Here is a 15,418-nt window from a genome sequence, read left to right on the forward strand (position 1 = left end):
CAAGGAATAAAGACATTTATCTGTGAAAAGAGTAATGGGGAAAAGGGAATATACTGTGGGTTTGGTTTTTTTTCCAATAATCCACAAAGTTTGCGCAAGCTTTCTGCACTGTCTTGGCAGATCATGAGAAAAACTTCCTCTGGAAGAGGTTGGTCAGTCAGCTAGAGAAGCTTGAAACCTCTGGGGCTTTGTAGAGTAGAGGGGCTGGATAGCTTGGGATCCAGGGAAGGTGAGTAATTTGTTTGATTTTTCATGGAAACATACTGATGCTGCCAGTAAACACCTCCAGTCCTGCATATTCAGTTGCATTTGCACACTACGTGGGATCTCTCTCCATTGGTAATTACCTTTGAACCTAATTTAGCCACCATTCTAGATTGCTATTAGGTATTAGAAACTACTTATTATTGAACTGATGGGTTTATGTTCAGTCTTCTCTTATATGCTTTCCTAATTCAGTTTGCTATGCAAATCCTATAAAAGGCTAACCTAGATTCTGGCACATTCATAGTGGAGTGCAGTATGACAAGGTGCTCCACAGAGCTCATGAATAAGTTTGTATCTCTATAGCCCTTTGCTGGTGAGGCAGAGCTGAGGTTGCAGATTAAGGAAATATATGAATATGTGCTACAACAACAATGGTGTGAGTTTAGACGTGGCTACAGAGAAATTCTACAACAGTTCCCTGTGAATGTTCGTAAATGCTACTGAGCCATGCAGTCAGTATTTGCCCCAGTGCTGGCCAGAGAAGGGCTGGAAATAGGTCTGGAGGAACATTTAATTTATTAATTTTCATGTGCCGTATTTTATTTTTTTATTTTATTTTATTAGAATTCCTAGGGATTTTCTGGATTTTTTTTAGACCTTTCAGATATAGTGGCGTGAGCTTCCACAGTTGTGCAAGTCCAGCTGTAAGGTTTTCAAATGTTTATCAGGGTCAAAAACCGCAAAGATGAACATGTGTTTAACTTGACAAACTAAACTCAGCTAGCTTTAACAAGGCAGCTTGAAGTGTATCCAGCATAGAAGTGAGTCTTTGTTGGATTACTGCTTAAATACTACCTTCAAAAAATGGAATCAGGATTTGGTACTTCGCTTTCCCATCTCTTGCCTCCCCTGTATTTTCATAGATGATGTTTTAGTTCTTTGTGTAATTGTGAGGCTGGTTTTTTGTTTGTCGGTTGTTTTTTTGTTTTCTGTTTTTGTTGTGTGGGTGGGTTTTTTTTGGAGATAAACCTTATTTCTTTGCTTCTCTGTGAATATAGTCTATTCTTTACCTTGAACAAATGCAATTTTAGGGAAATTCCACATTTAGCGTGGGAGCAAAAGGAAACATTTTTTCTGGCAGCTTATCATCATCATCATCATTATTATTAAAATATGATAGCCATTTATAGCTGCTCATAGGAATGTTAAAAGTTTCCTTGTGCTCCCCCATCTGTCTGCATCCATCTGTTGTCTCTTGTCTTGTACTGGAATTGTTAAGTTCTTTGGACAGGGATAGCATTTTTTAAAAATGTGGATCAAGTTCACAATTAGGAGCTGTATTAATACAAGAAGGCAAAAATATTGGTGATGTGAGCCAGTGGGCACTGTGCAAGTCAAGAGTCAAACAGTCATGATCCACTTGTCTCAGGTGTGGGAATTGTGGGTGCTCCTGTGGGTATCTGATAAGTGTTTAGATGTGTGTGTACATATGAGCTTTATTTAGCATTTTTTATTTTTCTCAGTGGCTGTGCAGGTGGTGGGAATGCTGATCGTATCCAGAAGTTACGTAAGGAGTACCATCAGGCCAGGCGAGAGGGCTTACCCTTCTATGAGGAAGACGAAGGAAGAACACAGCTGTCTGATTACGACCAGCATTGGGTAGGTCTACAATGTGCTGCGAAGTGCTCTTGTAGCATTCGGGGTTTGCAGAAGATGTCCATTTGTTTGTATTTTATAGAAATTTTATGTCAGCCTAACATGATTTTGGGGGGATTTACAGAATTAGAGAAATCCTTAATGCCAGCTTCCTCCACCCCCAAAGAAAACACTGGTAACATGAAAACTTGGCTAAAAAATACCATGCCTGTTCACTGTCTTTGATCTAGGCCCAGGTTTCCTCTCTCCTGGGGTGGTCCAAGATATTCAGTCCTTGCCAAACTTTGTCACATGTGGTAGCATCAAGGCTTTTCAGCAGGATTTATGGTATTCTGGCAGTTCATCCAGTGATTCCCTGGATTAATGACAGCATTAGAACAACAGGCTCTCACTGTGCTTAGCTGCAAAGTGAGAGGGAGGAAATACAGGCATGTCTACCACTGCCCTTCCTTCTGTACATTGGACAATAGCAGTCTGACCGTGACACATCCTCACTCACCTTTATAAAGTGAAAAATGGAATAATTTACTCCTTCTCTGTCAAAGGGTCCTAAAATATTTTACTGCCATAGTAGAACTGTTACAAACATACTATTTTCTTGATTTTACACCTAGGAATCGCACTACATAGAGACATATTATGTACCCTGCTAGAGAAGAGTAACCTGTGGTAGAACCTGAGATTAAGTCAAGAGTGCTGGATTTTTAATGCAACAGCTGTAGTCTATGGGATGACAATTGTGGCTCTCAGCTCTACCTGAGCAGACTTCAGAGTTGGACTCTGTCTCTTTAGAAGTAATTATAATCAGCAAGCATTCAAAAATGTAACTCTGATACGATGCAATTTATGCTAAATTTGAAATTTATTTTAAAAAAGAGACAGAATTATGTTAAAAATCTTAAGAATCTAAATACACCTGAGCTTTGAACTAACGTTGTTTTTAATGTCCTCCAAACTATCAGTGCAAATGCTGAAGTGAAATCTTCAGTGATTGGGGTTATAGTCCAAAAAAATCCTGTGTGAGACTAGATTTCATTGCAATCACAGAGACAGAGTTAAAAAGAGTGTTTTTACATAAATTATCATTTATATTTGTTCATTAACCCCAAAAAGCTTTTGTATATATTATTCTGATTCAGGTACCCAAAATTTCACTTTCAGCAAAATAATCTTTCCTTAGAGTTGTTAACTTCAATATACTGCCTTAAAATTTGTGGTCCAACTTTCCCATTCTTCTTCTGAATAGCTTTTGTAAACTGAACTGAGAATATTCATCAAATGCTTCTTTCTGTTGAAATTGTATGGTGTGTGAAGTGTCCTGCCAGAGGCCCTAGACTGGCCCAGTGGTACCTCTTCAGCAGCCTGAGGTTTTTTACTTCTTATCTGAAACTGATAGAGCTTTATTAATCCTCAGAGGAGGCTGATATTTATGGTCCAGTGTTGTTTCCTAAGATTCACAAAGGTTTCTTCCAGGTAATCCTTTTTAAGCCTTTCCTATTAGGTATAATACCCTGAGATTACTGATTTCCAAAGCCTTGCTTTTCCTATGAGGCAAGTTGTCCTTAATCAGAGCAGCTGAAAGGGAGCTCTTGAGTATCTCAATCTTGAACTGATTAATAATAGTGGCCAGGATTGTTTCTTTTTGTCCTTCAAATGCAGAATATTTTTAAACGTTTTTTGTTGTGAGGAATTGTAGTCCGCTCAAAAATCAGAGTTCACCTTGAGGGCTTTAATACACTGAAGTTTGTTGCACCAACAGTTCCTCTTGTTGAAGCGGTTTACAAATTTCAAAGACTTCTGGTCTCTTCACTGCAACAATATCATCCATTGATCCATCCAGCCTTGCTTTCACAGGCATGGTCTTTTAGTCTGGAAAATACTGCAGCCATAGCTTGCTCTCGCTTGACTCCTGGCTGAAATATTTGATTCTACTCTGACATATGGTTTTACCCTTAAAATGTATGTTACATCATTCCATTCAAACAAAAACAAAAGACCAAATTAGAATCAAAATATTCAAAAGAAAACAAATGTCTCAAAGCATCTTGCCAGAAGAGTCCTCAAGATATTTTATAAGCAATGTCGTCTCACCCGCCTCAGGCTGCTGACCCTCAGCAGTACTGTGGTAACACAGATTGAACAGCAGCTGAATTTTTCTACCTTTACTCATCAGTGAAGAGACATCCTGGTGACTAATTGCATAATTGCAAATAAAAACTTACTCTAATCTTCAGGACAGTAGGTCTTTCTTTAAAGAGTCAAGAGACAGCTGAGGAGGAGGAAAACCTTCTGGTATAATTTTTCTTGCTTCATACAGGTGATAAGATCACCAGGGAAGCTGCAGCTGGAAAGGAGATTGTGGGTCTCTGCATATATTTTTAATACTCAATTAGTTCTTCCTATGCTTTTGTCAGTCAGCTGTTTTACCTAAGCCAGCTTCTCTATATGATGTCTTTCTAACATACAGCAGCTGCTGTAATCACTACTTACCATCTCCTGAAACATGCAGATAAGATGGGAAGCAACAGAGGATAATTTGAGAAGACGCTATCCTGTCACAAATCAACAGCCTCAGAAATGGACACTGGGTCTTGTCCTCCAAAAAGTATCTGAGAACTCATGAGGCAAATTTCTCTCTGATAAAGCTGACATTGACAAGTGGCCTTTAGCTGACACTGTAATGGGACAGAATTTCTAATAGAAGGGGTATTTCTAACAATCTACTTTTTTTAAAGTGGGATAAATCAAGTTAAAGTGCAGAGCTGGTTGAAAAGCCAGCATTGTAAGGCAAAATGATCTCATGACAGGCAATTGGGATCCATAAATGTTTTAAAAATAAGGTCAAAAATTCATTTTAAATAGGCCTGCTATTCTCTCATCATCCATTCCCCACCCCCTGCATCCATTTTCCAGTCCTCTGCTGTTCTTCTCATCTGTTGCTGGATGAAATTTTTGCTCTTTTGCGCCTTCATTCTGGTCTCCCTTCCCCACAGTCTGTTCTTTTTCTTTTTGTAAGTGACTGAATAATTCAATTTAGTGTGTCTCCATAAACAGACACATGTATATAGCACTGTCTGTGCTGTGGAGCCAGATCCTTTGAAATTCATTTCCAGTTCCTTTGTGTTTTGGTTTCTCATTGAGTTTTGCATCCTTCGGAATCCTCTACACCTTCTCCCACCCCCCCTTCATTTCAGGTTCACAGCTAGGATAAATGATGAGCCCGGTTCTACAGGGTGGATCACAAGGGTTAAAGTCAACCTCAGTCAGAGGGTTAACCTAGTTAACCAAAGAACAGGCTTGTGGTGAGTGTAAATACTGTTCAGGAAAAAGAGTGGCAGTTGTTGTTAGTATACTGTGAGATTACCCTAAAATTTTCTGACACTCAGGATGTCTGCTGGGAAGCATCAGCTCAAGACAGAGTGCATACGTATTCATGTCCTAGCAGAACATCAGATAGTGAAAGCACTCGTGAAAGTGTTCTGTACAAACCTAATCCTAAGGCCACTGGAGACTACAGAAATAGGCAGAATACGTCTATGTGGTATTATCATATAGTGCAGTATCAGTCAGACCCTGAGAGAACCCTATAAGCAATAAGCTGCGAGAATTTAGACAGTATCCCTAGGAGTTAGAGAGCCTTTTCATGGAGCACTCTTTTTCAAGGCTTTAGAGTCACAGAGTAGTAACAGGTCATAAGAAATACAGAAGGAGCTATGAAGACAAGCTGTAAATTTAGCATGTATAATTTTATTTAAAGGCATTTAAATAATGAGAAATTAATCATCTATTTGAGGATTTACTTGGATTGTCTTAAAGGCTTTGTACAAATTCAAGTTACTTAATATCAATTCTTTCCTTCAGAGTGGCAGTAAATTTTTGAAATATTCTTTGTAATATACATTCGAGGACTATGTGTAATACAGGCCTCACTGCAAATAATTCTTCACCTGTTAGTGACCACATCAGCTTCACTGTACCAAACTTCATGTTAAGCGGCTGTAAGAGCTGCTTTTTTATTTGCAAATGAGGTTTGCAAGTTGATAAGTAGCCTAAAGATAAAAGAAAACCTGCCTCTGGATACTAACTGTGAACATTTTGAATGAAACAAACCTGTAACGTACTGAGTTTTGTCAGTTCCAAGTCAAGAATATGGAAGAAGAATCATGCCTGTCTGTGCTAAAGGCCAAGTACTTTATCGTGTGCGTGGCAGGGATCCAAGCCTAAAAATCAAACAGAAAAAAAAAAAAAGAGGAACGTGAAGAACTGCATTATTTTTCCATAATGTGTCAAAGGGTTCTGTGCTTACTTCAGGATGAGTAAGGAGCTGTTTGTACTTTTCACGATCAATTAATTCCAGGTTCAGGATGTGGCATTTCAAATAGGTTAGGTTCCCAAAACTCACCAGCATTTGTGTTGGACCACAGCTAGAAACCAAAATTCCAACTTCCAGAATAATAGCATTCCTGTCTTCTAGCGCAATGGGAGAAGTGACAATTTTATGTACTTTGTGAAACCATATAGCAGAAACTGCTGTGAATTCCAGACTTTGAGCCCACAGACTGTTAGTCAGTAGAAAACATTGAATTTAAAAAAAAAAAAAAAGCAATGACTTACTCCATGTAGCTATTTTGAAAGCTGTGGATCAGAAGTATTTGAGTATATGTTATTAAAACATATTAATTAAGAGAGGATTTAAAGCATTCTACTAGGATGTATGACTAGCTCACCAATCACACACTTTTTGTGGTCACTACTTATCTCTGTATAATGAAGGTTTCAGATTGCGGTATATTCTAAAAAGCTGTTCTAAGCAAGCATAGAGATTTTGAAATTTGCAGGCTGGCTTTGGGGGTAGGTTTGGGGAAAAATTATTTTAGAGAAATCCCTGCCAAACCTCATGTGAAAAATAAACTATTCCAAATGGTACATGTAAGGAGAGCCAAATTCAATTCCATTAATACTAGTAATAAAGAGTGACTCTTATAACTTGCTTGGAGTCATTCCTACTTACACAAAGGTTAAATTTGGCATAGGGAAACTGAACCAGAGGGGAGTCTGAAATGCTCGTGTCTTCACGCTTAGCACTATTTACACACTCTTTGTTTACCAAGGGAAACGGTTCTGGTGCCATATGTCGTCTTATCAAAGCCCACCGGTACTCTTTATACCCTACAATAGTCTGTAAATCCCAGAAATACATCATGCCATCTATTCCACAAGGTACCTCATCACACAGCTGCTTTTTGTTTTATTTAAGCGCAGGGGGGGTTTTCTGAGACGGACGGACTCTAAGCTTTGCTCTTTCTTCATAGAAATAGCAGGAGGAACTTGGACAAAAGCGGGTGGTGCTGCCAGGCCGCCTGGCTGTGGCTTTTCACGCAGGCTGGCAGCGCTGGGAGGTTGCACATTACCACATGCTCCAGCGGTCGTGTCCCTTGCAGCTAGCAGAGGTTCTTCTGACGTTGCCCAAATTGAGAACTTGATTGTGGTATCACAGAGACCATGACAGCTGCCACAGATCATGCTGATATGTTATGAAGAGCCCTAGAGGTTTTCTGTTGTATATATTTTTCCTAATTTGCCAATATGTTTGGGGAGGCAAGAAACAAATCTCTAATTGGTAATTATATTGATGAGGGGAACAAGTAATCCATGCCATGTAGTGTGGTGAACAATTACTGTACTTGTGTGCAGAGCCTTGGCTCTGCAACTTTTATCCTTTGGGCACAGCTAGATGGGCACAGAAATGGCATTTTCAGAGCTAGGCTTTAAACTAGCCTGTGGGTCTGTGCAAAGGCTTCGTTGCAGTTGTGAGCAGCACAATAGCTGGGCCTTTGTGACTTGCTTTGTTTTTGACAACCTTCTGCCAGCATAGGCTTTAATAGTTTTCTGGATACTTGTTGATCACTCAATAGATTCGTGACTGTGCGACCACTTCCCTTGAACATGTGTGCACACTGTCAGTCTCTGGCCAGCGTCACATGCTGAAGGTGGAAGAGGATTGAAATTTTAACACTGAGCCTTCATGAGAGGTTGCTAAAGCTCCTCCTTTGCACTTTGAACCTTCCCTTGCCCTCAGTGATATGTACTTCTCCATGACAGCTCAGTCCCGACCTCTAGCAAGTCAGTGGCCCACATACCATAGAATCAAATACAGCTGCTCGTGGGCCTGACTACAAGGGAGGAAAAAAGTGCGCTTCCTTTTAAAAATTGACCTCCCCTTCCTCGGGCTATTAGTAAGAGGCCTGCTTCAACTTCTGGAAGGAGGCCCCAGTTACAACAACGCTCATTTTCTTAATCATGAGACAAGTCTGTAATGCCGTTTAAATTCATGTCTGAAGCTAAGCACATGCTTAAGGTATTTATTAGATTGGGCCTGGAGCCGGGCCTCAGACTTGACCCCTTCATAGGCACAGGCTGAAGGCTTTGCCTTTCCTATCAGGTATCCGGTACATTTATCAAATAGATGCTGACAAGGTTGACTTCTTTTTGAATTCTCACAGCTTAATCTCCCTGGGTTATGTCCTTGTTCGGTATGTTGCTGATTAAAAAGAAATCTCTGCCCTCGAAAGTATCGATGATCCAAAAAGTTGCCTAGCTCCTGTTGTCCCAGACAGTATCCTGTAGCCCAGAGATGCTGCTCACTGTCCAGTTCTGCCTGCTCGGGGTAACGTGCCACCAAGACGTAGAGTAGTTTTGATGAAGTACTGTAGCATTTATCCATTTAACATAATGGAAAGCAGAATGACCTCAGAGAGGGAAACTATGGCGGTTGCCCAGAGTGTGCAGAGCAGGGTCAAGCTTGAAAGAAGCTGGGTCAAGCAATACAACTATGTCATTGAGGCTGTTACAGGGTACAGGTCTTTTATTTTTTATAGTTAAGTATGTGACAGAAGCCAGCTGAAATAATGGACTTTCGATTACTTTTGATTTCTGGATTGAGATCTTACATTGTATATGTGTAGCACTTCTCATTATTGCAGCATAAGATCTGAGCTGTAGGTCCTGGGTCTTCTGGAGTTTTGTTGAAGTTCCTCACTGCAAAATGCATTAGAAGAACTGCTTGTTAAATTACATCATAGGCACAGTTTCAGCAGCCAGGGTGTCAGTGTTCTGGTTACGTTGTTGTCTCGCAGTTAAAAACACTAAAAAGTTCAAGATTTCTTCACAGCCAAGGTGTGAAAAGCAATTAGAATGTATCGCTGGGTGCTGGGTATAAGCAATTATCTATGAATATATAAAGGCTCTATTTTTTCTCAACAAACAGGCGACATTGTTATAATTATTTAAAATGAAAAAGAAAGTCACTGACTCAGACATTGAGAGATTGGGCGGATAACTTTATTAGTTCCCAGTCTAGGGTCTGTAGTGCAGATGCTAATCTAATATCAAGATTGCATTAAAATAAAGCACAAAATATGGGAAAGAGAACTCCATTTACCCGGTAAGGCTGGTGCTGTACATGAGTTTGGTTTTTCTGCTCAAGGCCAATTCTTTTCAATTTTCAGCTTTAACTTTTATTGTTAAAGAACGCTTGGAAAAAGGAATGCTAACGCCCCTTTTTCTTGCTCAATATGGGATCCAACTGGAACACAGTCTTTCCATTGAATGTGCTGAGTTTTGAGAAGTTCTGTGAAAGTTAGAAGTCAATCTCATTTTTTGTTTGCTTTTTAAAAAAAACTTTCTTTAATGTTCTTGCTTTGATTAGTAAACTGAATTTGCCAGCAGGAATTTGCTGGTACAAAAGTGTGTCTGATGAAATACCTGCATTGTGCAACCTAATCTGAAGGGTTGATTTTGATATATATATACATATTTTAGTCTTTTTAAGACAGTTGCTGTTCAGCTGTATTTATTAACGATAAGAAAGCAAAAGTGATGAATACTGCTGCTTGGTTTTGCTGCTTTTTCTCTTCAAACAACCTGGGTGCTAGGTTATGTGTCACATTGCCCAGTAGTAAGTAGAGCCATTCCAGCTGAACTGTTTGTCATAAATCCTGTATGATAGGAGTTGTTTAGTCTTTTTTAATCCAGGTGCTACTGGGTTGTCTGCCTTCAGAGGACAGTGCTGGCTCCAAGGGGATCCTACTATTCAAGGCAGATTATATGTGAATAATCCGGTGCCCCAGAATATCGTAGATTTCATGAAATACTGTGTTAATTTCAACATGTGTGTTGTGAATACCTACAACTGAGAATGAGGACAGATTTTGGTATCTCTTCTAAAATGTGGTCTGGTGACTAATGGTAAGATTTTTGTGTGTAGTCTTTTCATTTGTTTTCTTGACAGGCTGCAAATAATGGTCGTCAAAATTACCATTGCAAATAATGCACTGCTGTATTAGGAAGACCAGTGCTGTACGTGACAAGTAATGGCAGTGGCTGTCAAGGAACACAGACTCTGGGGAGGCCTGGAGAGTCTGTATACTTTATACAACATCAGGTATTTCAAGAAAAGTCAGAGCAGCAGATACCTAAGTTGAAATTATAACTTTGAAGGCTTGGTATGACTCAAAACAAGGCAAGCAAACGTGGGTTCTGAGGAGATACAAAAGTTTCTTTTATTACGTTAAGCATGACCATATCACATTATATTCTGTAGTTTGTAATTTGATGATAACTCCTTCAAGATAAGATAGTTTGAAATACATGCCTGTGCCTTCTATCCCTGGTCTACCATCATCAAACAAAATCATTCTGACAATCTAAATTTAATCTTTCCTGTGGAATGATTATAGGGGAATTTAACAAAATACTATCTGGTGGTACCCACCAGTGGATCAGTATTAACGTTTACATTTGCATATGAAGCTAATTTTCAAAGTATTTCTCTTAATTTGCTAGGAAGATACCTGTCAAGTTAGCAATTAAACTGTAATTTGGTCACTGAGGTGTTTACACGGATTAATAGATCTCTCCCTTCAGCGTATGCTCCTGAGTTAGAAATAATAGCTATACTGTGTGGTAGCATGACCCCACTTGAGTTTCACACACACATGCACAAAATCAAATTCCATCACATTTTAATGCAAATTTTACCTTTGCAAATGATGGCCTGAAAAGAATGAGTTTCCATGGTAACCTTAGGGGAACACATAACCTGTTTATCATAACTTCTCCATGAAACAAGACAGGGGGTGGGGAATATGCTTTGATGTCAGCTGTATTTTTCTGTAGAGATCATTCTTCTCTAGCATGTATAGAGAATTTACCAAAATGCTCCCATACTGTCCTAAATAAACTTTTTTCCCTCTCTCAGAAGCAGTTATAGAAAATAATATAGAAGGGCAAGGCAATAGCAGGTATTCAAAACCATTAACTGACCTTTCAGCTGCTGTCTATAGTTTGACAACTAGGTCAACATTTTGAAAGACTGATCACAAATTACTACATAGAGAGATCTCTTCCATCACTTTCTCACTCCTTGCTTTGCCTCCATGCTTTACGTTTGGCCCTTGAGTATCCCAGCTGCCTTTCAAAGGCACTTTAACTTTTTTGCTTTCTCATTCTTCCACTTCAGTGCTGCAAGTACTGTCTGAAAAATGCATTGAAATATCTCAACTCTCGCATTGTGGGGCTACACCACAGAAAGGGAATGTATTGATTATACTTCATATTCAGTGCTGACTCTCAGAGTGGAGGTGGTAGCTTCTGGAGCTGCCATTAGTGAGGAGTGAGTTTGATGGCTTTGAGCATCTGCAAGGCTGTATTTTTCCTGCAGATGCATGGTAACTCCTGGCTAAAAGAAAGTATGTCTGCAACATTTTTTTTAAGGTCATTAGGAGTAAGGAACAGATGTTGAGGTTTTTCAGAATGCTGCTTTGAAGTGCCATTTAGGAGTCAACTGACAGGACTGACCCTATAGGCAGTGATTTTGGGGACTGGAACACGGAAGAACCATTGCCCACAGTTACCCATCTGGTATCCATCTGGTACCAGCAAACAACAGACAGTACCAAATCGCAGAGAAACTGTACCAACTGCTAAATTGGTATCAGCAAGCAAAGAAGGTCGCCACCCAACAGCAGTTTGCAAGCAGGAGAAACAATGTCTGTAACATTTACAGGCTGGTATCTGAAGATCCGGAGGAACCTGATGCCATAGCATATGGAAAGCAATTCCTCTCTCTAAGCCTGCTTATGCTGATGTTGTTTGCTCAGTATTAATCCAGGTTTGGGATTTTTTTTGTTAACCATATTGAATTTGCGGCGTGGAGAGCTTTTGTCATAATGCCATTGAGAGAGAGCCTCTCTTTAGTGGCATCTACGCTTAACAGGATTAAGGTGGATTTAATAGCCTGTGCTACAGGCTAACCATTCAAATTCTAGCAATACTGTTCCAGAGTGGTGTCAAGTCACAATAGAAGGAGTTGGGGTTAACTTCTAACTCCGTGACAATTTACTCTGCTCTTTTTCTTTGATGTGAGCTATTCTTGGGGAGAGGTGTGGCAGGGGGTTGTTTCCCAGTTTTATTGCCATCTTCGTCTTCTTCCCTTTGTTCATTTTTCCCCCGTCTTCTGTCTTGTCTTCTCTTGCAGCAGTGTGCTGGTTTGTACAGTGGCTAAGTGTTTAGAATGTAATAATACAACAGTGAGAGGTTTACTGCCTCTAGGCGCTACCCCTTCTACTCTTGAGGACCTCCAGCAAGGCATGATTTTATAGACAATGAAAGGCTCTCTCTCCCCTGTGAAGCTGCCTGCCTGCAGGAAGCTTTTCACTGTCTTTTTCCACTACTTGCTCTGCAATTTAGTTCTGTGCCCTGCTATTTCCCCCTTCCCCTCCCTCTTTCCTTCCCAGACACACATGCACATACCCCCCATGTATGCATTCAGCACCAACACCAGCTGTAGGTAGATGCAGCAAAATGGCATTGTCTTGATGTATATGTTAAAAACCTCAAAAATACCCCAAATGTTTTCATTTGCCATCCTCGGCATAAGTGGAAATATTGATCTGTCCCCTGTTTGCTTTCCAGGTTCTGACACTGTCATTTCATTTTCCCTAAAAAGAATACAAGCTCATATCTGTGCTGCACAGAGTGGCCATTACACCCTGGCACTGGTGCCAAGAACTCTGCTGACTTAGCTAGAGAAAGATGCTGAAAGCCCCTGACTTGGAGAGAAAATTCAATTCAATTTACTTCATACAGTGTCTCTCATGAAGTATTTCAAAATGCCTTATATCAGGAGATAACATAATGAGAAAATGCTTTAGAGAACTGGGATTCAGATAGCAAGACAAAATGATACACAACAATGAACTGGAGTAAAAGAAAAGACGACTGTCATTTAAAAGCAGTAATCATCTGGATAAGTAGTCTTGTAAACTAATTACAGTGAGAAGAGAAGCAAAGAATGCAAGACTGGGAGGAACAAGAAGCAGCTTAGTTTCAAACAGAGGCTAAGGCAGAGTTTCCTTTGAGGCGGGGGAGAAGGAGCGGTGCACGGTATTGTAGAACAACTACGAGGGCACCACTTAATACGTACATGTGAAAACGTTTTTTAATGTATGCTCTATATTGCATCACAAATGTATCTCAGTGAAGAGTTAAATTATTCTGTCTGGTAGCTGGGAAGAAATTAATTGCATTGGCCTGGTTCAGTGGAAGAGCAATTGAAATGCCCCCTTGTAGTTGGAAGAATCAATGCCGGTGCGTGCTGAGTTTTTTTTGTTGTTTTGCTGCTTTTAAGTTTTGCACTGAGCTCAAGGGCCTCTGTTTGCCTCTGTACTCTGAGAATAGGTTTGCAAGTGAGGGTGTCACAAATCTGGTGCTCATTAAAGACAATTAAGAGGTAAAATTAACCAAAACATATTAGACGACTAATGGAAAAAGAAGCCACCCACAGAGAAGGACACAGGCCAGGAAATGATCTCATTTTGCATGGTCAGAGGAAACCATAGTCCTCCTGCACCAGGGATCAGGGATCACGGAGTTAAGGTTCAGAAAGCAGAATATTATCTTTGTGGGGCTGTGCAGTTTTGGCTTCACCTCCATCTCTGCTATTTTCTCTCTGCTTTCTGTTGTGAGATACAGCAAATGCCGAGAGCTTGTTTTCTACTGAGCTAAGGCAATTGCCATGTTTTTAAACTGTTATGGGAACAGCCTGTTTCCCTTTTAAAGTTCCCATCTGTGTTTGTATTTCCCTCAGTCTATTGCCTTTATAGAGAATTTTCCTCTCTCTAAATCTAAACCATTAGTTTCACCTCCTTGAACAAGAGGTAGGACATTAGTGAGGAGAACTAAATCCTGAGATAATCAGCCTTGCTTAATTCCAGCATGGAGCACTGCTGTCATCAGTGCTTCTGGTGCTCATTGCATAGGAAGAAGGGACAATGACTGTAAATATGTACATCTGTGTATATTTATATGTGTGTGTGTGTGTGTATAGAGATAGAAGGGGAACATTTAATTGCCTAGCGATCTTGACTGACCAAGTATTGTTCAGCCCTCATACAACTGATTTTCTAAGTGAAATTTTTTAAAACTACTCACCAGCACAGCCAAGATCATCAGTAACTCTGCAGTGTGCGTCTGTGTTTCTTATGGGGAAGATGAAGGATGGTTTGATTACTGTCTCTTTTTTTCTTTTAGACAAGGATGTTTTTCTCACCCAAGGGAAATGCATTCTAGCAGCATGAACATAGCTATTAATCAACACTTAAGCAATAATCAGTGAATGAAAAATGATGACCAGAAACTGAAAATGTACTTGCATAACTATTTTGGCGCTTTTCCTTTGAGATCATGCCCTTGCATTTTAACATGAACAATTCTTATAAAATTAGTGCTGATATATTCCAAAAGGCAGTAATTTAAAAAGCCAGCACTTATTTTTCATGTTAGAAAAAAAAAATACCAGCAGTGAATGATACATTAAGATCTGCATAAGTAACGTTACAAAGCTACTCAATAATGTCTGAGATAGATCCTCAATTGATGTGAACCAGTAATACCTTATGGGGTTACTTCAGAGATGTACAAGCCAAATTCATCATCACTAGAATGCTGTGTTCAAGTGTGTAAAGACATGTAGAGGATACAGAGATGTTGACGTTTTCCCTGTGTATTTTCACACAAAAAGGGGAGAGAGCCATTGAGAGATGCAGGTGTATGTCAGCTTTGGGAATTCCTCCAAGAAGAATCAAATGCTATTGAAATTGAAACAAACCACTCTCATCAGTATTTAGCATGCTTTCCTGAATCAGGGCCAAGGTATGTGGTAGCACCCAGCAGAAACCAAGGCTGTGAGACTCTACTAGGACTGCAGCAATACCTTCCTTCAGCTCTTGAAGATGCTTTTTGACAGTTAGCCACAGTTCTAATAGCATCAAGTGTTTTATGGAGTAATCTCGATACCAAACCATTCTACCAAATGCTTAGAAGTGAGTGTGCATGTGCATGTGCTCAAGGGAAAGAAGGCTCAACATTTCCTATGACTGAGCCCAGAAAACAGAACTTCAAAAGTCTGTGAGATCATGACTTGGGCAGTGAAGTGGCACCCACAGCAATTTGTTGGTTCACCTTCCAAAATACCCTGTATTTTCTCTTGACAAAA

At 39.8% G+C, this 15,418-nt stretch overlaps 1 protein-coding gene across 8 annotated transcripts in view; it reads left to right on the forward strand.

The window, feature by feature from the left end:
• Nucleotides 1-15,418, forward strand: part of PARD3B (par-3 family cell polarity regulator beta) — a 536,941-nt gene that overhangs the window by 484,250 nt on the left and 37,273 nt on the right. For 7 of the 8 annotated variants that reach the window (XM_083842794.1, XM_083842789.1, XM_083842795.1 and 4 more), the window contains one exon: nucleotides 1,731-1,866. In XM_083842794.1, the coding sequence (XP_083698920.1) occupies nucleotides 1,731-1,866 (136 nt within the window). The other variant, XM_083842796.1, reaches the window with a different exon arrangement.

This window comes from Anser anser (genome assembly GCF_964211835.1).
Source record: "Anser anser genome assembly, chromosome: 6".
NCBI lineage: Eukaryota > Metazoa > Chordata > Aves > Anseriformes > Anatidae > Anser > Anser anser.